Genomic DNA, 21,628 nt, shown 5'->3' with positions numbered 1-21,628 from the left:
CCATGCTTGTTCCTGGGGATAAAATTTTTAGTTGCATCAATGATCATTTTTCCTTTGATCGATCTTCACTTTTGTTTTTACATTCCAGTATTGAACAAATGAATTACACCGCAACTCATAGAGAGGAAATTATGTTCATAAATTTTCTTCTCTTAGTGTTTACCGTGTAATTCTGTCTCTTATCCAGCTCGTTCTCCACATGAACGCAAGCAACAACAACAGAAGCAAAATACAGTTTAATGTAAACAGAGCTGATCTTTCTCTTCAGCCTCACTTCCCTTTCACCCCTACTGGCCCATCCTACTCCTCCTTGTTCCCACTTCATTCTCTCCGCAATTTCCTTTCTCGATCCCACGCTCGTTTCTCCTGTCACTTTGTTGAAACTCGTGAACCACAGCTAGCAACCCATCAACAACATCCTACTGCTCAGCCACAATTTTTTTCCCACCAACTGTAGCATTCAACAGTTACAGTATTGCCTTCATTCAGTGTTGCTTGAGTGTCATCTTATCGGAGGTTGAATATTTCACCTGATCTTTAAGTATTGTCCCTTCCTTGATGAACATGAAAGTATAATACCACTTTCCCACTACTACATGCGTTGAACATTTTTGTGATGGTGGTTTGTTGTTGAAGTGTCTGGATTGTGCGGGGAGAAGACTTGTATACCTCTTTTTACATTGCTTAGCACCGATCTACGACCATTCGTATAACGAAAGAATCAGAGTTTTGAGATTTGTAAAATTTAAAAGTTCTTCTTTTGAAAAAAAACAAATTATTTTTATTAATCATAGAACTCTAATTGAAAAAGAAAGGGAGAGAGGGAAAAGATTAAAAGAAGAAATTGACATGATAGCTCTTATATGTGATATATTATTTACAAAGGACAATTTCATCTTTTATTTTTAAAGTTTTTTTATTTGATATAAAATGTACTCAAACTACAACAGAGAAGTAAAAACACAATTATATTTTAGAAGATTCTTCGTAGTTATCTCAAAATATAAGGACAGATAGAATAAAAGTTATCAGACAGATAGAATAAAAGTTATTAGACTTTCGGTGCGTTGAAATTTTTGATGCTCAACTTGTGGAGTGAGACGTGGAAATTCCTGCTGAATAATGCTTTTGTGAGTGCATCTTCTAGCTGGTCTTCTAACTTGACAAATGGAAATCGAATGACTTTTTGTTCTTCAAGATTCTATTTGATGAAGTGCTGATTGACCTAAATGTGCTTATTCCGATCCTGTTGAATAGATTTATAAAAAATATCAATACATGTTTATTTCTGAGCCGGGGGCGAAAACTAATAGCTTTCTCAACCAAAAAAATTCGCACACAACTTTAGTTATACATTGATATTATGCTTATAGTCAAATTGCTGTCACAACTCCTTAAATAAAAATAATTAAATAAGGTTTTATAATATAATTTATATATTATTTTTTAATATATTATTTTAAATAAAAATTCTTTAAATTTAAAACCTGTATAAATTTATATTATTTTATATTTAATTTTTATTAAATAAATAGAAATGATGAGATTTAAACCTGTAATCACCTGGTCATCAAAACTCTGATATCATATCAAAGTGAACCCGTAATCACTTGGTTATCAAAACTCTAATATCATATCAAAGAACCACTTTAATTTAAAAACTTAAACTGTTATTTAAATTATTCAATGAGATTTTAAAATGTGATTTATATATTATTTTTTAACAACATTAGATAATACAACAATATTTTATTTTTTGCTGTTTCAAGTGACAAGATCACCTTCTAAAACACAAAAAAATAAAATTGATGTTTTTTAAATGTTTTTTTAATAATTTTAATATACTAATATTAAAGATAAAAAATTTGAAAAAAATTATAAAAAATATTTAAAAAAAAAACCCACCTGAAAACACCTGGTAATTTCATTAGATAATACGACACTTAAAAAAAAAACCCACCTGGTAATTTCATTAGATAATACGACTCTGACACCAGAGCTCCTGGGTTCTGCTCTTTCTTTATCATGGCGTGGTGTTTGTTTGTGAGGAGGAAAGTTACAGAATATGGCGTTTTATGCAGTCTGACTTCGCATCAGATATCTCTAAAAAAGCCATCAACTTGCCATGGTTCTTCGGACATGTTTCCATATTCTACAAGCGGGAAAATATTTTACACAGAAGAAAGAATACCCTTGCTCTGTAAAATTCAGCATGTGTGTAATAAATTGAGCGCACGTTACATTTTCTACATCTATGCACGTTTAAAAGAATTCCACCACGTTTATTTTTTAATAAAAATTCGAAATTACTTGACGATGATGATACTGAAAATTATGAAATACTACAATCTCGTCAGCTTTGGCCCAAACAAGAATACGATAAAGCCCGTTATCAAACAATGGGTTCAGATAGAGACATATGCGGTGAAAATGGGCTATTATAGTGGGTTCATTAATGAATGGGCCGGCCCTATATCTTTATAGTCCAAGAATCTGATATTTATTCTAAACTACACGTCGTCTGGAGTAACATGTCGAAAAAACATTAAACCTGGACAGAAACCTAGTCCATTAACAGAAGGTCCAGAGAGGCTAAGCAGCTGCAGCATTCTTCGACACCACCCCCCCAAGAAAAAAAAAAAATGGGAGGGAGAGGAAGAGGAAGCAGGTCACGAACTCAAAGAAAGCACTTTCGTGATGGCAGAGAGAATGTTTGGAAACGCGCCAAATCTGACAGTGCCTCGTCTGATCCCAACAGCAACAACAACTCGGAGAACAAGACTCATTGGCAGCCTTTTGCTACTCAAAACCCCGCCTTCGATGAATACTACAAGGTAACACTTGCTCTTCTTTTGTTTAAGATTAACTACTATTTTGTTTGGTTTGGTGGGGTTTAATCGTTTTTTTTTTTTGTTTACAGGAGCAAGGGATAGTGAGAGCAGAAGAATGGGATACCTTTGTCGAAGTTCTTAGAACACCCTTGCCTGCTGCTTTTAGAATCAATTCAAGGTAAAGTTTTTGGTTTCTTTTGCTATTTAAATTGTCTGGTATTCTTTTGTTTTGGCTTTTTGGGTGTGTTCGTAATTGTTGTTCCTGCATGCTGTAGCAGTAAAAAGATATAAAGTTAATTATTTTTTCAAGCTGATGAGGCAACCTTTGAAGTTAGGAGTTGGGACACGAAAAGGTTGGGTTTTTGTAGCTCTCAATGTTGTCTACAAGCAACAGACTAGCCAAGATAGGTAAGAATGATAGAATCACATAAGATGAATATCCTAATAAGGTTGCTATCCAGTTATCTTTGATATGAATTGGATGTGATTAGGTGAATGAAGAATGAAAATGGTGATTTTGGCAGCATATGTCAATCTAGTGATCTTTTTCAAAGGGAGGTTGCCTTAGGGATTGCAGGAAGACCGAAAGGAAAGTGGATTTTTGAAGTATGGTTGACTGTGATTGGACAAAAAATATGGTCGTATGGAGCATGAAATGATGGGAAATTATATTTGTGGTAATAAGGTCCTTTATCCCCTTCAGTCTTGGATTGAATTCAGATGCTGCAAGTTGTATTTGGGCAATTAACGAGCATAAGAACTGCATTTTGAGGGTTTATCTATAAGGTCCCCTGTGTTCTTCACACCCTCCTCCTTGACTTTGAACAGTGAAACTGCATGTTATGGTATGGGGAAAAGTTACTAACCTTGTGATTTTCATCTTTTCAATTTTGCAGTAGCCAATTTTGTGAAGATATCAAATCACAGCTTGAGAATGACTTTATGAATTCTCTTAAAGCAGTGGTAAGTTACATTTGTTTATTTTGAGACTATAACACCTTTGATAATTATGTTGCCAAATGTTGGTTGTTACAGATGATAGCTTACTGTTTTTTCCCTTCATTTTTGTCATTTTTGACAGACCACTGATGGTGGTGAAGTGGAGGCTATTAGACCATTGCCTTGGTACCCTGATAATCTTGCCTGGCATTCAAATTTTTCCCGGATGCAGCTAAGGAAGAACCAAACCCTTGAGAGGTAAATCATGCAATTTCTGTTTGTTTGGGTGGGGTTGTGAACGTGTTATCATACTTTCTGAACTGATATATTATTTGGGTACCTGATAATGCTGACATTGCTTAATTATGTGCTTCCCTTTCTTGTTCCAAAGATCTGTTTTATACAGAAGGTTTTTCTATTCTGCAATTTTCAGTCATTCAGAATTGTCCTGTGCACTGCATTTATTTTACGTGTTATCATTGATATAGACTGTGCCATAAATGACTTCCTCCCACCAGGGGTACATGTACTATGTTCAGTTAACTTAATGTTTTTCACCTTCAGTTAACTCAAATTTATGGTCTTGAAAAACACCTCAAACTTTTCTTTAAATCTTTCTGAAAATCAGTCTAGTTGTCATGATGATCCAACCAATTTCAATTTATACAATTTTCAATGAGAAAAAAATGCTTTCTATTCTTTGAAAAATTCATGCATTATTTTATAGGGTAACTGTTTGGAGAAACAGCTCTTCCATTTTTAACAAATGATTTTTTTTTTTTTAGTTTTTCATGGAAAAGGAAAATTAGAAAGGGAGATTGAAAATGGAAAAAGTTTTCTGCAACCAATTCGACCCATTGTTCTCCTACTTGTATATGATTTGTTGGTTTTCATAATTAGTGCTTACATTATATGTAAAATATGTGCAAGCTGCCCGCAATTAATGAAATTGTTTTTAATTGCTTTCCTTTTATCTACCAAATGGTGTTTTGGATAAAATTATTTCAGGTTCCATGAGTTCTTAAAGCTAGAAAATGAAATTGGAAACATCACCAGACAGGAGGCTGTCAGCATGGTGAGCAAGTCTTATTTTGGGTTTATTCAATGATATTTGGTTGTTGTGTCCTTTAAGAATAAACATCTCGACTCTCATCCCTGTGTTATTTTGCTAACTGATTGTTAATCCTACAACTAAATTTTTGGTTTGTGATAAAGGTACCTCCACTCTTCCTTGATGTACGTCTGGATCATTTTATACTTGATAGTAAGTTACCTATAGTGCATTCTAATTCTTTTTTTTTTTTTTTATTCCTTTGGCAATACAAGTGACTCATCATCTCTTTATCTAAATTATCTTATAACTATATCTTTTATAGAAATTAAGCATGATGTCTTTATAACAGCAGCTTTCTTACCAAAAAAAAAATTGATATCTTAATGGTTTACTTACTAAGTTTCTAGTACCAGACATATATATCTCCCCTTCACCCCTTAGTTTGCTTATAAAGTTGAAATGGGTTGCATGTCTTGGAAAATATCCAATACCCTGTAGTATTTCCTCACTGCTCTCTTTCCTTTTATGCAGTGTGTGCTGCACCAGGTTCAAAAACATTTCAGTTGCTGGAGATTATATACCAATCAACAAAGCCAGGATCACTTCCTGATGGAATGGTTTGTTACTTTTTCTTGTTTCACACTCTGCTCTATTCTATTATTTACTTCATCTAATTGTTTTATTTTGCTTATTCATCTCTTTACCTTGAATTGTATCAGTACTTGGAACCTCCTGGTTGATTTGTTTCATTTACTTCATTGTAATGTTAGAATATGAAATTGATTCACTGTTACCAATATTAATTTACTTGTCTAGGTTATGGCAAATGATCTGGATGTCCAGAGATGTAATCTTCTCATCCATCAAACAAAAAGAATGTGCACTGCCAACTTGATAGTCACAAATAATGAAGCCCAACACTTCCCTGGGTGCCGTGCAGACAAAAATGGCTCTAAAGCTTCTGAAATGGAAATTGAGCCACAGATTAGTCAGCTTCTCTTTGATCGAGTGTTATGTGATGTTCCCTGTAGTGGAGATGGTACCCTCCGCAAGGCTCCAGATATGTGGAGGAAATGGTTGGAATTCTTGTGTGCTTTCTCATTTTTATGTTTTTCGAGCATTCAGAGTGGATTATATTTGTTTTCTCCTCTAATACAGGAATCCAGGGATGGGCAATGGGCTCCATAGTCTACAAATTCAGATAGCGATGCGAGGTACTGTAATGAAAAACCTTGAATTGACATTTCTTTACAAATTGAAAACCTTAGCTTTTAAGCCCTTTTTGGCTGATAATATGTTGCTCATAAATACCATGTCAGTTCAAATTTCAATTTTTAATCAGTGTATTGCCTAAGGAAGCACTAAACTTCCATATGATTATGTCCTGACAGGTTATTGGTTGATAGTTGTCAATTTCCAATCCCAAAGGCTTCTCTTGATGTCGGACATAGTTGTCTAGTCTGCCTATTTTTGTTATTTTTTCGTGCTATAGCTAGACAATCTGTGATTTCAAGGCTTTGACTTTCAGAAGAGCTGATAAAGGGCTTGTGATTTAAATAGCATCTAGATGGAGTGAGTTTAAGGGCAACAGGAAGCTTAGATATGAAGACTTTGATTTCTTGAAGTTTATGGTAGCTGCAGAATTAGGTTCCTAGCAAATGTTTGCTAAGTGGATTGAAGAGAAAAGGGAAAGGGAATGATGCTGGTGTCTAGGACAGTAATGGGGTAAAACTTGGGATTGATGAAAATGAGAAATGACAATTTGCTGGCTTTTACGACTGTGGATTGGGTGCTGTGGTTTCTATACTCAAAGAAAGATGGAAGAATAAGTGTGAAAATATAGGGCAGCATGCCCTGCTGTTGCCAAAATACACTATTCTATTTCCCAAAGTTTAACAATATGCTAATAGAAAGTCTTGGAACTGTCTATTGCCATTAAAGGACTGCTACAAACTAATTTGAACTTTAGGAAAACAAAAGTAAGGCTCTTAAAGTTCGTTATTGTCTAGAAAATTTACGTAAACACACTTTTTTTAAGATAATGAAGAAATTGCAGAAATTGCAATGCTCTCCTGCTCAAGAGTCTGTTCATAACTCTAGACATAAACTCTCAAACAAAGTATTTTAGCCTCCACCTTAAGGTTGATGCAATGTAGAAAATCATCTCAATTTCATGTTGCAATATTCTCACATAAGAACAACAGAAATTTGCCTACATACTGCAGCAAGTAATTCTTTTATACCGTGGCTGCATGTTCATTGCCTTGGAACAATTCATTTCTGGCCCAGAAAGCATATGGCAATCCTTATAGGCAATGGCCCTCCAAAAGTCACCAGTTAACATTTAGCTGGCTCAGATTATAGTATGCATCGACGTGGACAATGAAATCCATGACGGGTCTTTCTTGATGCCTTGAACTTCATGTGGTAGCTGCAGTTCAACATGGGATAATAAGGGATCATTCAATTTCATTCCTTGCATGTTTTCTGCTGGATCCATAATTTCAGCATTTTGCTGACAGACGGGAATATTGTCAAGCTTCTAATCTACATATTTTTTTCTCCTTTGAATGAAATATGATCCATCTTGTATTAAGCATGGTACATTCGAAAGTGTTAGTATACTGGATTGTGGTTTTTTAACTCCAAATGTTTATGATGATTAAATGTGGATTTGAGGAGCTGAAAGAATTCTGCTCTCCCCTATTTCTGCATCGGTGGAGTCAGTCATTCACACTTGGGTTTTACCCAGATTTGTTTCAGTAGAGGTGCAAACTAGCTAGATTTAATATGCATTATACTGTGATGCACAGGCCTATCATTGCTCAAAGTTGGTGGAAGAATGGTGTACTCAACTTGCTCAATGAATCCTGTTGAGGATGAGGCTGTTGTTGCTGAGGTAATCGAATACCCATTCACAAGTATATCACCATTAGACATCTTTGACTTTTCAAAAAAAAAATAATCTAAATCTTGCTTAATTTTGGTGCCTGTCTGTTTTTCCTAAGATTCTACGGAAATGTGGAGGGTCTGTTGAACTTGTTGACGTCTCCAGTGAACTTCCTCAACTTGTTCGTCGGCCTGGTGTCAGAAAATGGAAGGTATGTTATTTCTGCTAAGTCCATTATTGCTGCCTTTTTTCTTTTTTAATCTTTCTGGCAATGCCACTTCATTTCCACTATATGATCCCCCCCCCCAAAAAAAAAAAGAATAGTTGAACCAAATGAACATTTAAATTGAGTTGTTTTGTCAGGAAGTTTAGAGGAGTTTCTGAAATTTCCTTTGTTTTTTTCATGTTGGATTAAGATTTTATATTTTAGTGCTATCAAATACTGTCACCATCCCAGAAAGATATCCATCTTTGGGTTTGTCTTTTGTCTGATGTTCACTCTACCAGAGGCATAGTTGTGTTTGGTTGACTATCAGTTTGTCTGGCTTTTGCCCTGCTAGGAAAAAATTCTGTATGGTGTTAGGAAATGGGATCTGCTTTCAGTTTCTTAATTTTATATGACATGATTTATATTTATTGGTTCTGCAGGTACGTGACAAAGATCTCTGGTTGGCTTCCCACAAAGACGTCTACAAATTCCAGAGATACCATATACTTCCCAGCATGTTTCCTTCAGGCAAAAGCTATGTTGCCTCAGCCAACAAGGATCTTGAGCACGAGAATGGTGAAAATGCAATTTCAGAAGATGGGATTCAGCCAACAGAAGATGCTTCTACTGAAGATTTGATTGAGGAAGTTTCTGATCTCCCCCTGGAACGTTGTATGAGGATAGTGCCTCATGATCAGAACAGTGGGGCCTTTTTCATTGCTGTCCTCCAGAAACTCTCTCCTTTACCAGGTGAATTTAAGCATTATTGATGCATCATACTATTTTGAAGAATCTAAGCAGTTGATATTGGAAGCGAGGGTAGACTAGTTGAACCTTGTAACCAGTATCCATTGGTTACTGCTTATAACACCCCCCCCCTCTCTTTTTTTCTTGTGTTCTAGAGATGTTGCCCAGTTGCTCATTACCACTTTCATTGCATCCATGTTAGGTGTTTATAATGTTATATCTACTTCATGATTTCCCTGCAGCCATTCAGGAGAAACCCAGTAAGAAAAGGGTTTTGGTCAAAAAGAATGCTGAACTGCAAGGAAAATTATTGGATCAGGTTACTGAAGATAATAGTGGGCTGGAGCAAGACTCCAGAGATGTTGTAGAAAAAATTTCTGAAGCAGCCACAGAGGCAGATTTAATTGTTGATGAGCCAGATGAAGCTGATATGGAACCTGATCCTTTCAATATATCTAATCAAGATGATTCAGAGGAAACCAAAGCACTGGTTAATGGGGAAACTGATTCTGGGAAGGCTGTGGGGAAGAGAAAGTTGCAACTTCAAGGCAAATGGAAAGGGGTTGACCCTGTTCTTTTCTTTAAAGATGAATCTATTATCAATAGCATAAAAATGTTCTATGGGATTGATGAGTCATTTCCTTTTGATGGCCACTTAATCTCAAGAAATAGTGATAAGAACCATGTGAAGAGAATTTACTATGTCTCAAAGTCAGTTAAGGATGTTCTTGGGTTGAATTTCCGTGTTGGTCAGCAACTTAAGATTGCTTCTATCGGCCTGAAGATGTTTGTAAGTAATCTACATGCTATTTAGACATTAATTTTTTGCTACAGTTTTTTTTTCGAAAGCCGCAATAATAGCTTTTGCCCCATTCCCTTCCATCCTTTGGCCTGTGAGTGCTCTTTCCATATTGATTGACATACTCCAAAGTTTCTTAGCTACCAGGCTACAACCCTATGCCATGAGCCACGTTGCTAGAAAACAGTAGATGCATCAACTGCCAAAACTTGTGCTAATAGATCAAGTCAGTCAAAAATAACTACCAACACCAGTTCTACTATATGTTTCTTTTTACCCAAAAAAAGGTGGTTGCCTAGGCTTTATTTAACAAAGAATTGTTCATTTCTTGATTTAATTCTTTCCTCTTTTTTTGAAGGAGCGACAAACTTCAAGAGAAGGTACTTCTACTCCCTGTTCATTCAGGATATCATCAGAAGGATTGCCGGTGATTCTTCCACACATCACTAATCAGATCCTATATGCATCCTCGGTAGATTTCAAGCATCTTTTGCAGTATAAAACAATAAAGTTTGCTGACTTTGTTGATGCTGAGTTTGGCGAGAAGGCATCAAAGTTAATGATGGGTTGTTGTGTTATAGTCATGCGAGGTACGTAGCAGTTCCTACCATGTTCGTGTTATCAGTGCATGAATGTGCATTTACCCCCATCGTCTTTGTTTGCAGACAGCAAAACCATGTCAGATCCTATCAAGGTGGATGCGTCAACAATAGCCATTGGCTGCTGGAAGGGTAGATCCAATTTGAGTGTGATGGTCACAGCAATTGACTGCCAAGAATTGCTAGAAAGGCTTTCAGTTCGCATGGAAGCTGAAAAAGGCTCTTCAGTGCAAGAAAACAAGTTCAATGTTGATGAACTGCAGCTTAATGGAGCTAGCAAGGTTGAGGAATCTGAAACTATTCAGCTGGTTGCAGATGCTTGAATCTACAGCAACTTTTGAGTTTACCAGTTCTGGTTTTATTTATTTTTAATAGATACAACATATCATTTATGTTTAGCCTCTTCTGGGTACCAATTTTATAATATTCCAGGTTTTATATTTTATCAGAATGAATTAATCTTTTTTGCTGTATTAAGCTAATGAAATTTTGACGAGCTACATGATTTTCGCAGCAAATTTTTGTTTGCTGGAGTTCCATGAAAAACAAAGACTCTTGTTCTAAAAGGGGTAAGAAAGACGTGCAAGTAAATGACTAATGAAGCAAGGGAACGGTAGATGTTGGTGGCAGTTTAGGGCATTGTACTGTAATAAAATGGAAGGAGAGGAAGAAGTTAAATAGGAAAATAAAGGGTTTTTAAAAAAAAAAGATAAAATAACATATTTTAATTTGATCGTCCTTCATAGGTGTGGCAAGTGGCAAGGTAGTTGTCCAAGCTTTGTCCCATATCAAAGAACGTACAGACCGAAAACTCGTTTTCTCTGAAAATTGAACGACGCTCTTACAGTCTCTTCAAGAGTCTCATCAAATACTTTTATTCAAGACAATCAAAAATCAAATTTATTCTAATTTCTGAGCATCATTGGACCAAATATTTTTACTTTGCTTTTAAAACAACCAAAATTCAAATTCATCTTATTTTCTAATTTATAACTATTGAAATGATTTAAATGTAGTAGAGAAAAATATATGTATTAGAAATGGTTTTCTAATACTACTTTTTAGTTTTTTTTATTTGTTTGCTTTTAAAAAAGTTGATTAATAAAAATTTAACTTTTTTATATTTATTTATCTTTAAAAAAATTGATCAATAACAAATACTTTTCAGTTGAAAAAAATTTGATTTAAATTTTAAAAAAGTATTTTTTTTATTTTGGATAGAAAATATTTTTTAAAAGTTGTGAAAAAGTTTAAAATATCATACTATTTACTGATTATATCAACTTTCGCCCTTATTTTTATGATTGTTATTTTTTTTATTTTATTTTTTTTTTAATTAATTTTTTTTTATTTATTAAATTTGATCTTCATTCTTTTAATTGTTACTTATTTTTTTTAAAATAATTATAATTATTTTAATTTCATCATATTTTATTTTTTTTATTTGTTAGATTTGATTTATATTATTTTGATTATTATTTATTTTATTTGAGATAATTTATGAAATATTTTTTTCAATTTCATTCTCATTCAACCTTTTAATTTGTAAGATTTATTTCTCATTATTTTAGTAAACTTAAAAAAATAAAAAATTAATAAGTTATTTTCTATCTTATTTTCATAACATAACTAAATACTGAAAAATATTTTTCAATTTATTTTCTATGACACTACCAAATATCAAAAAATAATTCATTTTGAGGAATTCACTTTCTAAAAAAACCACTTTCCAAAAGAAATTATTTTTTAGTAAACAAACGGCGCCTTAACCAAAACTTTATTTCAATTAATATTTTATTTTTGTTTTATTTTGATGAAAATTTTCATTTTTTTATTATCATAAGCATAGTTTCTCATATAAAAACTTATCATGTAAAGCAATTTTAAACCAAGAAACAAAAAAATAATATCTTGATTACTTTCTTGAGACTACATGAAAAAATTGAAGAATAATTAATTCAAGGAAATGATATAAAAATAATAAATAATAAAATATATATTTGAACATTATTGAATATTCATGTGATATTTTTTAAAAAAAATTGCCCATAAGTTTCATATTATAATTGTTAAAAAATTAAAAATATAATCATAAAAAGCTTTAATCTTATTTATAAAACATGCCATGATTGATTGCTTTTTGAAATATTATTATAATAAACATGATTTTATTTATAAGATATAAGCAAATTAAAAACAAAAAAAGAAGATAATGGTTAAGTAAGATGTATGTGCGTTTTACACAAAAAAAAAAATTCAGATGTTACTAAAACTTTGTTTGTTTTTGTGTTATAAAATATTTTAAAAAAAAAATAAATTTTTTTATTTTTATCACTTCAAATTAATATTTTTTAGTGTTTTCATATTATTTTGATGTATTAATGTTAAAAATTATTTTTCAATAATAAAAAATATCATTTTAATATATTTTTAAATAAAAAATTATTTTAAAAAATAATCACAGTAATTTGTAACGTAACTTTATAAAGCAAAGCTTGCATGCCTCGTTTATTAGATGAAGATAAGCTCAAGCAAACATCACTCTTTTCACTTTTCTATTATTAAAGGGATAACACGTCATCCATCAGAGGAATAACATATCTAATACAATTAATTATAGCATTTTTAGTGTTAGAAAAGTGGATTTTAGGGTATTAGGGGAAAAAAAATCAACTCATTTTTAACTAAAAAAACCATATGAAGCTCAATAACCCCATTTACTACCCTAGACACCCCTGGAGCCTCAATCTTTTTTATTTTTTTTTGCAAGATTAAAGTTTTAAATCACTTTCATGAAACTTTCCTCTTCAGGATGAATTTATTGCCACGATAAATGGCCTTTTGTAGTCAAAATAAGGACACTCGAAATGTTTCCCTCTCTTTAAAAAAAATAAAATGACTCTCCTCTATCAGTGTTAAAGACTAAAACATTAAAAAAACAAGATTGAAACATGAAAATCTAAAATTACAGGGATCAAACATGAAAAAAGAACATACAAGAACAAAATTATATGTTCACACGTCTATGAACAGTAAAAATTGTTGTGAATGTACACTGTAATCCATGGTGAATTTTTTTTAAGGAACCGTGGTTGAATAAGAGGACAAACAACTGTTAAAACTCCTAAATGTGTTTTTTTTTTTCAAGTGTTAATATTGTTCGCATATTCTATATAGACGAGTATTTATATTTTATGATTTTGTTATTTCACCATATATCACATGGTTAAACGAAACTTCTGTTCAAAAGAGGTAGCAATGGCTAAAAAGCCTCTCAAACAACAAGAAATTCTCCAGAAACATTTCCACTTCCATCTTCAATTTCCACACTACAAAGCAAGTTATTTAAAGTATTCAAAACATTCATCGACATTATGAAATTTTTTCTTTCCGAATAAGATTGAGGAGAAGATAACATGCGACTCAGATTTTCCTCAAAATAAGAAACTAATCAGCTGCTCGTGCAAGCTAAATTATAAGAATGTAAAATTTACAAAGAACTACATCACACCTTTCAAAAAATTGCTGTTGGGTATTAAGGGAAGCACGCAGTTTCAAAGCCAAGACTGATCAGATCACAATTAGCTACAACACTTGCTCTTCGCTGGGATTTCTTGTGCAGGGCCTGGAACGATAATCTTCTTGCCAGATAGCGATGCGGGGTTACCATTGCTTTGATCTTCACCAGCAACCAGGTTCTTCTTGTTTACAATGTTGAAGATCTCTGTCAACACAGTCATAAAGGCGTTCTCAACATTAGTTGCTTGCAATGCAGAGGTCTCTAAGAAGAATAGTCCTTCCTTCTGGGCAAATTCTTTGGCATCCTCAGTGGGTACAGCACGCTGGTCCTCAAGATCACTTTTGTTCCCAATCAAAATGATAACTATGTTCTTGTCAGCATGGTTTCGCAGCTCTTCCAGCCAGCGTGGTATGTGATCAAAGGTCTGCCGCTTGGTTATGTCATACACCAGCATTGCCCCAACAGCACCCCTATAGTATGCACTTGTGACTGCTCTATACCTGCTCATTGAACCCCCAAAAACAGAGAAGAAATCAACATTTGCTAATTACAAAAATTAACATCGAGTCTGTCCAAAAGAAACAATATTGCTTCCCAGGGTACTAACAGAACAATTCTGAATTTTTTGTGTTAAAGCACATAGTCAGATCTAATCAGGCGAGCACTGGGTTTTTCCCTTTTCTCCTACCAGATATAGTCTGCCTGGGTCCCAAGAGATTACTAAAGTAAGTATTAGTCATCAAATATAACATCCATCTCTAACCACCATGATACATACAAAAGATACTTCAATAAACGGTCCAAAAGTTATGGCTCAAAAGATGCTTCAAAATAAAGATATATCTTGTTTAACAATGAAGTTTTAGGTACTAAAAGAAGATTTTCAAACAATATAATAACATTCCTCAGAATAGCCCAAAGTTCTTTGGAACTCCTAAATTCTCATTGCTCTAACAACTGTATATCAACTAATAAGAGAAACCTGTGGCGTACAAATCCCCGTAGTCTAAAAGACAAAAAAGCCACAAGAGATATCTTAGTCTGTAAGGATAAACAAAAGAACAGTGACATGAGCTGGATTCACTTCCTAGACCAAAAGCAACTTTAAGCAAGGTAATTAATTCTTCTTTCATCATGAATCTAACCAAAGGCCACCTTTTCTCCAGTCAAATATTAACACTAAACAAAAGAATTATAATCCCCACACCCAACAAAACCAACAAAAAAGGCAGTCGGGGAGGCAAAAAAAGAGAAAGAAAAGCCAGTAGTTTTTTAGGAAGGGATAGTGGGTGATCGCCTGAAGCCACAGCACCCGTATGAGCTGAGCAGGGCCCAGAATCAAGATCTATCCTAACAAGTATCACCATGACCCAGCCTCAGATCCCCCGCACAGTCGACGTTAAATCAATTCATTAACATATCCATACTTCGATCACAGCCTTAAAACCGGATCAATTTGCATCCAAAAGTTCGCGATTCATCATGAATAAAAAACGACTGTGCAGAAAAACAATCAAATGTCGACAATTAGATACTTGAGAAACTCGAATTGCATTACCATATACCTCATCTTCTTTCTTTTTTTCCTTTTTTTTTTCTTTTTTCATTTGATTCCTCCCAGATCAGACACAATGTCCATTTGTATTATAACATCAACCACGTGTTTTTCCTCCAAATCTAACACTAGAAAAACCAATTCCACATTTGCAGCAAAACCGTCTTTCCAAATCAATGTGTATACAAAACCATACAATCCACGGATCCAGCGACACCAAGCGATACATAGCCAGCCAGGTGAGCATAAGCTGGCCCGAAGACAACTTAGCCATTAAAACCAAATATACATGCAGCTAACATGCTGTCTGTTATTAACGAAGAAAATCCATATCACATCTAGACTTCTAGACCAACCAAAAGAAAAGAAAAATAAAATTAAAATCTGAAAGAATGAATAGTTACCGTTCTTGACCAGCAGTATCCCAGATCTGGGCCTTAACACTCTTATGATCGATAACAAGAGTCCGAGTTTGAAACTCAACTCCAATAGTAGCTTTAGAGTCAAGACTAAACTCGTTTCTAGCAAATCGAGCAAGTATTTGTGATTTCCCAACTGCTGAGTCCCCTATCAACACCACCTTGAATACATAGTCTATCTTCTGGCTCGCATCTCCGTATCCACCCCCACTAGCCATTTCCTCACCCTCTCTTCAAATGGGCTTCCTTTGTTTCTTCTAAAGAGGAGAGCGATTCTTGCTATGCTTTGCTACGGCTAGCTAGTAGATCTTAGCAGGAGTGTTCTGCTTTGCTTGGTGTGGAATTGAAGGCGAAGGTGGAATTGAAGGCGAAGGCTAATAAGACAATCAGTAAGTGTGGCGACAATCCGGTGCCACGCATGGTAAATTTATACTAGTGCATCATGCAATCTGGTCCGTCATGATTCTGATGGGTCTTTGAGTGGGGACTACTTTGTCTGAGGTGTTTCTTGACAAGTGCAAATACGAGTCGAGGGGATGTTGTAATTAATTTCTAGCCGCTAAGATTTAGTAAAATTGACCCTTTAAGTTGACATTTGAAATTTGAAGCGCAGATTTAGGGAGAAACTAACAAATTAATTTTTTTAAAGTTCAATGGATCTCTTAATAAACCAACCAAAAAAATGTGATTGATTTCAGTTTTCTATTAGTGAAGTGTCAGGTGATTTCGTGAAAAAATCATAACTATTAATATATAGTTTTTAATTAAAGTTATAAATTTCATTTGATTCATGCTATTTAGGAATAATTGTCACTGGTCACGTTAGAAATTAAAAAAAAAATCAATTTGCTATTGAAAATAGGTGAGATTTCAATTGCAAGGGATATGGATGAAGACTTTTTTAAAACTTAAGGATTGATATTGAAAGAATTATAAGTATAAGAGCTAAAATGAAATACAGTTATTAGCCTATTACAAGGACTAACAAGTTCTTTTTAATTTTTTTACTGCCATGATTATATGTTGATTCAGGATGATTTTTAGGAAAAAGTCTTAGTTATTTTTATTTTGTTTAGATTATTAGGTATTATACCTTATAATTTTATTTTTTCCAGTTTGTTTATAGTTTTTATTATTTTTGCTTATTATTAGGTTTTTTAGTTTGTTAAAGTTAGTTTTTTAGTTTATTGAAGGGGTTGTAAATATCTTAGTGGGGCTAATTACTAGAATATGAAATATTTAATAACAAAATTTTGAATTAGAGGTTTTTTATGATTTTTTTAATATAATTATGTTATTATACTTGCTATTTTTCTTGTATTGTTTATATTTGTATCAATTGATATTAGAGTCAGGAGATCTTATGTTATATTATTAGTTATATATTGTTAAATAATCATGGTTAAAAAAGATCATAAAACAACACATGTTTAGACAAAAAAAGAATAAAAAGGTTTTTTTTAGAGAGAAATGTTAAAAAGATACTAATAAAAAACATGTAGAGACAAATTATAAAATTAAAAAAAAATATTTTAAAACGAGTTATATAAAACATGCAAAGAAATCAACCTATTGATCTAGGCAAGATGTGGGACTTAAAGGGATTGCGAGAAAAAAGTGATGAAAGATCCATGATCAATTTTGAGAAGTTATTCTATAAGCATAAATAAAAAATAAATAAAAAAACAACTTCTTGACTAGAAAAAATATGATATTAAAACCAAAATTTTTTTAATTGGAATCCATAATCAAAATCCAATGAGAATGAAAAATATTACACTTAAGAAAAATATTTAAATGTAGAAATTTTGGTATATGATTACCTTGAACATGTAAAAGATGTTTATGATAACAAGCATAATAATTTTGATCTTAATGGAGAAACCCTCAATGAGAAAAAAAAAACCAAATTAGATGCAATTTCAAGATTGATTTTTAATAAAGTATATGAAGAAAGATGGTATTGTTGTGTTAGAGTTGATGTCACTGTATTTTGAATAAAAATTATGAAATAAATTTTAAAATATCTTTCTAATTTTAAAATTGGTTTCATTATTATAGAGATCGAATATGTTGTTGATAAATATAATATTTCTAATAAAAAAATTGAGCATGTAAAGGATTAAAAAAAATTTATTGGATATTTACGAGATTGAGATGTGAGTAGTTTGAACTAAATAATGAATTTTTTTAACTTGAGAAGATTGATGCATGATGATTTTTATATAAAATTTTTTTTAATTTTTTTTATTTGATTTAAAAAATTAAATATTATATTTAATAATTTTATTTTTTCTAATACATTTAGGACTTTTATTAGTTTTTTCGGTTATTTTTTACATAAATTTAAAGAGTTGTAAACTTTTTAAGCATAATTTTATGGCGTTGAAAACTTGAAAAGAAAAGAAAAGACGCATGACGTTCTTCCTCGCGAATTACACTGCGGTCATGTTTGAAAAAAAAATCGTAGTGAGCTGGTGATGTGGCCAATAGTGATTGATTCAACAGGTTATGGGCGTGGGGTATTATGCAGAGGATTATGGCTGATTTTGAAAATAATAATAAATAGAGAGGATTGAGCAATGATAGCGGTAACAGTGAAAGTAGGGAGATGGAGGGTGCGGATGTCTCGGGTGAGTTGTCCGCCTCAACAGACCAGTGATATTCATTGGCAGTGGCAGGCAAACTCTTCTTATCTCCAAAGTAGAAATGTTGGGTCATTGGGTGCTTTTCACTAATCGACAATTATTGCACCTTAGTAATGCCACCTAATGCCTTCGATTTTATTGTTATTATTATTAAGTAACACGTGCCAGATTTTCCTGGTGAAATGGTACGATTGAAAAAATAATTATGAAAATAAGAGGGCGGTCATAACTTATTGAAACATAATTTTGTTTTTGATTTCCTGGTTTAATTTGAAATTTTAAACAATAGTTATCCTCTATAAATTAAAATAATTGATTTACTTATGATGTTTTATTTTTTAATAGTTGTGATAATTATAATAAAAATATTAGTTATAATCAATTTAAATTTTATAAGAATTTTTTAGTTAAATGACAAATATGACTCCGGGATTAAAGGGGGTTTGAATATATTAGGATAAATCTTATAAATATGATTTGAAGGGTTTAGAAATCAACATCTAGTATTATGGTTATTAGAAAACTTAATGGTATGTAAGAGTCCGAATAACGAAATTTAATGTACATGAAAAAGACACATCACCTCATTGCATTTTATCTAGAATAAGCTACATTATTGATTGATTATTTTTTAAAGTCATATTTTTATTTTTTAGTTTGTTTAAAGTTTAAGGAGGGTCTCCTTAGTAAAAACATCCTTATCTTGTCATGTTAAAATTTAACTATTATAAAGCTCAAATATTATGTAAAATTCATATCTCAAATTTCAAAAAAAAAAAATTATGGTGTTTTTAAAATTTTAGCTAGATACTAATATATAATCACAAGCTTGGTGTGATACTCATTAATTGATTTTTTTATTTTTTCAAGTATGATAAAATGTAATTTTTATTTTTTATAAAATATACATAAAAATTTTAGAATTTGGTCATATGTACACAAATAAAAATATATTTTTATATTTTTTTAAATAAAAAATTTCTTATTTTTTGTATTTTTATGAAATTTTTAAAAAAAATTATATTTATTACAGGGTCAGTATCTTACAGTTTAAGTTTACAGTCTAAATATTAAATCAAAAGATTAGAAAATACGCCAGGGCATTAAACTCCAGTATGCTTTATGAATTTGGGTACATAAAATTTCTTCATCACAACCACATTTAAATCCATGCACATCTTAATAGCTTGGACGGGATCATAACCATTAATGGTCCTTACTCTTGCCTTTAATGTTGTTATCTTATCATATTCAACATCTTCAAAGTTTTTTTTTTTCTTCTTGTAGGACTTGTTAACAATTCATCAACAATTATTGGGACAAGTGCGAGTGTCGTCAACTATATGAATATCACATTGTAGTAAAGTTCTTGACATTGGACACTTGGTACAGTTGGCTGCACGAATGTCATATTATCAATCATTGACATAAATCGACATTAATGATAAATTCTTTAACTCTAGATGATTGGGTATGTCAAACTCATAAAGCTACAACTGGAAATGAATTTCTTCTCGGTCAAAGATATAACTTATTAACAAGCCTACATGTATCTTCAACAATAAATAATTTGTATGTATTTTTAGGATTCAAAGTTGTTCTCAACACATGATATTCGATTGTTTACTCACTTAATTTATTATTTAGCTCTTATAATTGTTAATTAATTGTAATTGTAAATATATCAACTCGATGATGATACTCAATTGTTACTAGACTTTTTTATGATGAGATCATCTCACATTAGAAAAACAAGCATCTATATTAGAAATTTTAATGTTTTGATACTTACAAAATAATCTCACTTCTTCTAAACATATTTTCCAATCATCATCTCATAACTTTCAAATTAAAGTTTTTCTGCTAGCACCAAATGTCATTTAAAATGCCTTAAGATTTTTGTTGCATGGCTTGACAAAACATATTAGTAATTATTATAACATTCTTCATTATATGTAAGATAATTGCAAAATCAAATGACATTATCAATTTAAATAAAAAAACTATGTCACCATATTGAGAATAAGTAGATCCATATGAAGAAATCCTCTTAAAAACTAAGCAAGTTGCCTCTTATATTTTTATTAGACTAGAAATTGATTTGAAGTGCGAACTTTATCTACTATCTCCAAATCACAGCAAATCACTTACTTGATTAGCTTATTTATTTGTTTCAATCTCACTAATAACAATTACATCTTTAGCTATTTAAAAAGCCTACAATTCATCATTGCAAAGCACTTGCAATATTGATGATAAAAAATAAATTTTAAAAGAAAATATGAACATCAAATACTTCTCTCGCTGTAACAATAAGAGTTAGTTATAATTGAGAGGCTAAGAAATGTACATAATATTTATAAAGATGTTTTTTAATGAATAAAGCTTGCAAATCATTTCATTCCCTATACATATTACTAGCACCATTATATCATTGACCTATAATATTTTAAACATCAAAATTATAATAAGACAAAATAGAAAAAATATCTTTCTTGAGAGTTAAAACAACTATATGTTTATGACATGTCTATATTAAAAAAAGTTCTCATATAAATCCACTTCTATCAATAACATAATAACAATGATAATTTGTTTTTTTTGGATTTATATCGAGCTTTGTCAATAATTAAACAATATTTTGCACCTCCAATCTCTCAAAGAATTAAACATTGAACATTTCTAACAAAGACATAAAAAATCTCCCTTTTGAATTTGATGTGATGTGTATTTAATATTTTATGAAATTTTATCCAAAATAAAAGCACATATTTATTCATTGTATGATGCTAAAAGTTTTATCACTTTAAAAAAATTACCTTAGTTTTTTTATTCTAGATGTTCATTATGTCCTTTAAAAGTACATGCTTGAAATGTGAGCCAACAAATAATATCTACTGAGATATTAATACTTAATCAATTATTTATAATTTCTTGAGAAGTTTATCTCTCAAATATTTTTTTAATATGACATGATCGATTTTTTAAATTCTCTAAGCATTTGACAACAAATTTATGAGCTAAATTTGGATTTTTTTCCATATGAATAAAAATTCACATCGTTTTACTTCATTAATTTTCTTCCAACACTTAATTCTATAATAGTAAATGTGTATAATTTTATCTTTCTAGTTGATTTATTTGCAAATAGACAACAAGGAAAACAAAATGTAATATTTGTCTTTGCACATTTAAGCCAGGAAAATGAACCAATAAGATAAAAATCAATGAGAACATTTTTTACCGGTCAACAAATATCCATATATTAAAAGTTTATATAATTCCAAATTAATACATACCTTTCACATTTTATCTTGTTAATTAAATGAGTATTCTTTACTTGAATATCAAATTAAATGAGCAATGTCGATACTTTCTTATTTAGTTTTTACAATTTTAATATAAAATTGCTCGATAAT

At 31.6% G+C, this 21,628-nt stretch overlaps 2 protein-coding genes across 2 annotated transcripts; one reads left to right on the top strand and one right to left on the bottom strand.

Annotated features, from left to right (window-relative positions):
* Positions 1-2,555: 2,555 nt before the first annotated feature.
* Positions 2,556-10,585, top strand: LOC105124485 (tRNA (cytosine(34)-C(5))-methyltransferase). The gene is made up of 15 exons (XM_011024518.1): positions 2,556-2,834; positions 2,921-3,009; positions 3,728-3,794; positions 3,913-4,028; positions 4,779-4,845; positions 4,986-5,034; positions 5,356-5,441; positions 5,641-5,900; positions 5,983-6,038; positions 7,638-7,723; positions 7,833-7,925; positions 8,363-8,672; positions 8,912-9,459; positions 9,827-10,058; positions 10,134-10,585. Exons 1-15 carry the CDS (start codon positions 2,643-2,645, stop codon positions 10,388-10,390), a joined length of 2,508 nt encoding a protein of 835 aa, XP_011022820.1. The 5' UTR covers positions 2,556-2,642; the 3' UTR covers positions 10,391-10,585.
* Positions 10,586-13,356: 2,771 nt separating this feature from the next.
* On the bottom strand, positions 13,357-15,930 carry LOC105124484 (ras-related protein Rab11D). Its single transcript, XM_011024517.1, has 2 exons — positions 15,547-15,930; positions 13,357-14,087 (listed from the first exon to the last, which is right to left on the bottom strand). The coding sequence occupies exons 1-2, from the start codon at positions 15,777-15,779 to the stop codon at positions 13,649-13,651; spliced, it is 672 nt and encodes a 223-aa protein (XP_011022819.1). The 5' UTR covers positions 15,780-15,930; the 3' UTR covers positions 13,357-13,648.
* Between the last annotated feature and the right edge of the window lie 5,698 nt (positions 15,931-21,628).

The sequence above is a fragment of the Populus euphratica genome, unplaced genomic scaffold, assembly GCF_000495115.2.
Source record: "Populus euphratica unplaced genomic scaffold, PopEup_1.0 scaffold35.1, whole genome shotgun sequence".
Taxonomy (NCBI): Eukaryota; Viridiplantae; Streptophyta; class Magnoliopsida; order Malpighiales; family Salicaceae; genus Populus; species Populus euphratica.
The sequence above is the reverse complement of the archived record's forward strand: the minus strand, read 5'-3'. Positions and strand labels throughout refer to the sequence as shown.